Genomic DNA, 4,524 nt, shown 5'->3' with positions numbered 1-4,524 from the left:
TTAGTTTTACACAAGCAACATATTGCACTTATTGTATGACAGAATCAACCCCATTTCTAGCAGCAGTGTGGAGCTACTTGTAGCAAACAACCTCTGTATACTACCAGCTGGCAAAAAAAGCAAATAGTAGAGGAAGACAGTTGAACTAACAAGTTAAGACTTAATTTTATTTTTGTCACGTGGTCCTTATCTACTCAATGTAGCTAATAGCCAGAACTTTAAAAGTGGTAATATGGTGGCTGTGTTTGGGAGACTCTTTGATGTTATTCTGCCCACTTCAAACGATTATAGAAGCCTTCGAGATTGAGGTAACAAGTAATTTATCAAAGTCCTGCTCAACCTCAAATTTAAAAAAAAATATTCACATTAACCTTGGTCTGGGTTTGCATCGTTTGTGAATCCTCTGAGATGCAAAGTTTCCTGGGCAGACTGGAAGGCCTGTAGAAACATAAAATACAAAAAAAATTGCAAGTTTAGATTTCTTTTTTGTAGACTATAATGGTAATCTCATTGTGCAAAATTCTAGAAAATGAATAATATAAATGACAACAGTAGTAGATCAAATTAGCATTTACATAAGCGGTTACAAAGGGCATAGCCTACAATTAATTAACTTGGACACACTCTTTAGGATGCGGCCAATTTTGTACTCCTTGTTTGGTTACAAGGCACTGCTACTGCATTTCCTTTACCTTGCTAGATTCTTTGTCACTTGGGTGGATGACAATACGGACCAAGAAAGGTGTTCTGCTGGCATAGTTCTGTTCAAATCCACAAATCTCCTCCAGTACAACCTTGGACACCACACTGTGTGGAAAACGAAGAACAGCACCGGTCCCAAGAACAGGGAGAGCGACTGAACTATATCCTCTGATCCTACAGTTAGCCAAAAGTTTCCTGATACCCTGTCTCAGAACCTGGAAGATTCAAAGATTATCAAGGTTACTACGCCTCTTAGTTTTTTAAGAGAGTGGAAAAAACAAAACACATTTCCCAATGTGATGCAAAACTTGTCACCTGGACTGCAGTTCCTTGTTGGTTATTATCCCAGGGTAAGAGATTGAGGAAGAACACTCCTTTAGATGGAAGTCCAGGCAAGCCTTCCACCAGGATTGTGTCACCAGGCAGTGTTGCTCCTCCTGCTTCCTTATGAAATTTTGCAGTCAGCTGAGGTCCAACCATGCTGGACAAAGCGTTTCCAACACGAGTAGAAAGAGGATCATGGCTAGCCATAGGGGATACCAGGCCATCCACCTATGAGAATATAACAATCTCATTTCATCCATGTTTATCTCAAAAGTAGATTCTGTAGCATCTGCTCTGCATGCAAATACACCAGTACCCACCAACTAAGGCAGATTAGCTTCTGAAACATCTGAATTACATTAATGCAGCTTCAACATCGTTTCTCACCTGCTGGGTCTCAAGGGTTCCCTGAATGATCTCTACATGGACACCATCTCCAGGAGGTCCAGCAGTGGCTCCTCTTGCAGTGTCTTCAGTGGCAACACCCCTCTGGAACCCCAAATCACCTGTAACGTTTCCTGTAGCGATCCTTTGGAGAAGCCGATCACATGCTTCCTGCATGGCCCACACCACCTCTCCTCTGTTATCAATCAGGATGATTCTGCTCAGACTTCGCCCCCCCTCACTGCCAAACTCTTTTACAGCAGTTACAATAGCCTCAGAGCACACATTGACAGGAACTCCAAACACACCTGAGCTGATACAGGGCATGGCTATAGATTTGAACTCCATAATTTCTGCTAAATTCAGAGCAGACTGGACAGTTTTTTCCAGCAATACCCTTTCATTGCCACCCGATTTTCCACCTACAGGCCCAACAGCATGCAGCAGTTTCTTGCAGTTTAAGTTACCCCCTGTGGTCACTACCACTTCACCTGTAGGAATTTTTCCAGTCTGCTTTACTAGAGCCCTGCTCTCCTTCTGCACCTGAGGGCCACCTGCTTTACTCAGTGCAGCAGCAACACCGCCACAGTGGTCCAGATCTTCATTGGCAGCATTCACCAAAGCATCAGCATCCTGTTTGGTGATGTCACCCTGACACACCAGCACCTGGAGCCCATCACGAAGGCTGTAGCTGGAAACCATTGTGCCACCAGATGCGAAATTCTGTCTAGTAAAGTTAGGTTGTTCTTTAACCTTTAGGAGACACTTCTGAGAATGAGAAACACTCAAAATGTTTTCTCGTCCAGAGGGACTTAAAAAATACCTAACTGCCCCAGGCAAGTCAATGGTGACGGTGTCCTTAACAAGGGAGTCCAGAAATGGACCCAGCCTGTTCCTGACCTCAGTCACTTTGCTTGATGGACCTTCCAGCACCACCATGGGCCCAGAAGAAGATGTTAAGGGATGGAAGGTAACCCCTGAATAATCAAAACCATTCAGCTGCAGCAATTCTGGTAAGAGTTGTTCCAACTCTGGGAAAGGGAGAACAACTTTGCCTTCTATGCTTGCCTGGTCCAAAATAAACTGTGTGACAGCTTCACTCAGCTCTTCAACCTCTTTGGTGTGGCCCAGTAAGAACACAGTGCTGTTTGACCCAAACACAACCTGAGCCCTGTATTGCCTTTGGTTGAGCTCATTTGTCTTGGACGTAAGCTTTTCCTGAAGCTCAGATGACACAGCTGAGAAGTTAGGAACATCAAACTTTACTTCCTTGAATTTTTCTTGCAGTTTTTTTTCTGTGTCATTCAGTTTATCAGCAGTGAGGGAGAAGAAACGTAGCTCTGTGTCTCGTAACTCTACTTCCACCTTGTCACCAACCCCTAAAAAGTCACATAGCATCCCTGGTCCACCATAAGCCTTCCTTAGGAAGGTCAAAAAATGTGGACTCAAGTCAGAAGCTTTCTTTTCTAACACCAACTTTTCCTCACCAGTGATCCACTCTCCAGCCTTTAGAATCTCCTCCACAGAACCTTCCAAAACTAACTGACCTGCATCTCCCTGCATGACCTTCACACCTGGAAAATCTCGTCCCAAACTGTGCTCAATCTCTTTCCAGAGGAGACGGAGTTTGGCTTCTCCCAGTCGACGAATAGTGGTTGTCTTCTCACCTGAACGTGACCCTCGTTTAACATGTGAGTCCTCTACATTCATCAACCTGGCCTTCACCTGAGAACATTTCCCAACCACAACAGCCAAGCCAACCTCGCTATACACCTTCACCTCATCTGTGGTCTGATGAGAGCTGCAGGACTGAAGCAAAGCTTTAATTTTGTTTGAGTCCATCTCATAGTGGCACAGGTAGCCAGCGAAGAGTTTGTCTACCTCAGCTTTCCAATTTCTTTTTTCATCTACAGCACCAGGTTGAGCTAAACTCCTGACCAAAACCCTCTCTTCTTCTGGGTAAAGCTGGGCAGAGCAGGCCACAGACGCAAGTTCTTCCTCTAGTTCTTTCTCCGCCTTAGGACATTCCTTTAGGTATCGAAGGAGGTAAGAATCAAGTTGTAGTTTATATTCTTCACCACTTGTTAGGCTTGAAGTAAGACTGGGCTGCTGTCTTTGCTGTTGAAAAGATATACATTTTGATTTTCAGTACATGAAAGCAGTTTTAAATAGTTATTGATATTAAATCCAAAATAGTGTTTAAAAGATACAGATTGAAGAAAATGAAGAAAATAACATACGTTTACATTTTAAAGTGTGTGAAAAAAACTGCTTTTTACTCTCAATAACTTTTGAAACTTTTTTTTCAATGTTGATTTCAACCTTGAGATTCCTAATGCTTCACTTGACACAACAATAAACTGGACACACCCTGATTCAAATCATTCACAGTTGTTCCAATTAAAACTGAAAACAGTAAGTGTTCATCATGATAATAACAGGACAAGCTAAAGAAAATCGACATTTATTTTTTCTTTTCAAGTGCTTTATACTATATATTTATTAAGAGATGAGACACTAGTTTATAAGACTTTCCATGCTGACCTGTGACGAAGTTATGTCCGGTTTTGGGCTAACTGGTTTGCTTGTAGGTCCCGGGCTGCCTCGCACTTTCAGCACCAGAGGGCCACTTGCAAACTCCAGCACATGTTCAGATTTCTGCAGGACTCTTCGCTGAGCTGAGACAGAAAAGAGGACATGACTTATTTCAGCTTTTGTATTTCAGCACAAGTTTGTTGCCCCTCTGACTCTCCCTGCCTCAATTAAATAAAATAAGGTATGTATAAAATGTTGAATCCTGAATATACTTCTATTACTGTGCGCCTGCTTTGCACTGAAAGCTGAGTTATCAGTAAACCCGAGTCTGCTGTTTTTTCAACGGATGCTGAACGAATGAATAGATTACTGAATGGTGCTATATTATGTGTAATGTGCAATTTAGAATAATACATGTGCTGAGGAGTGTTGGTGTAGACCTGCTGTGTGAGGAAGCTTCTGCTACAAAGAGACCCCAAAAAAACCCACAAAGAATCACAAAACGACCACAAAAATATAAAAACTAGAAAAAATACAATTCCAAAGATAGGGAAAACAATCTCAGAGATGCACAAGAAT

At 42.4% G+C, this 4,524-nt stretch overlaps 2 protein-coding genes across 2 annotated transcripts in view; both read right to left on the bottom strand.

The window, feature by feature from the left end:
• The window catches only part of LOC118338479 (lithostathine-1-beta-like), a 34,598-nt gene that overhangs the window by 23,166 nt on the left and 6,908 nt on the right, over positions 1-4,524 (bottom strand). The window lies entirely within an intron of this gene.
• Positions 1-4,524, bottom strand: part of LOC118337828 (protein mono-ADP-ribosyltransferase PARP14-like) — a 10,397-nt gene that overhangs the window by 5,035 nt on the left and 838 nt on the right. Inside the window, exons 2-6 of the mRNA XM_035674937.1 lie at positions 3,955-4,088; positions 1,414-3,528; positions 1,018-1,254; positions 693-917; positions 372-438 (exon numbers count right to left, since the gene is read on the bottom strand). Coding sequence (XP_035530830.1) covers positions 372-438; positions 693-917; positions 1,018-1,254; positions 1,414-3,528; positions 3,955-4,088 — 2,778 coding nt within the window. The remainder of the gene's footprint in view (positions 1-371; positions 439-692; positions 918-1,017; positions 1,255-1,413; positions 3,529-3,954; positions 4,089-4,524) is intronic.

The sequence above is a fragment of the Morone saxatilis genome, unplaced genomic scaffold (assembly GCF_004916995.1).
Source record: "Morone saxatilis isolate NCDOM2014 unplaced genomic scaffold, NCSU_SB_2.0 Contig4, whole genome shotgun sequence".
Taxonomy (NCBI): Eukaryota; Metazoa; Chordata; class Actinopteri; family Moronidae; genus Morone; species Morone saxatilis.
Note: the sequence above shows the minus strand (reverse complement) of the source record. Positions and strands in the feature narration are given on the sequence as shown.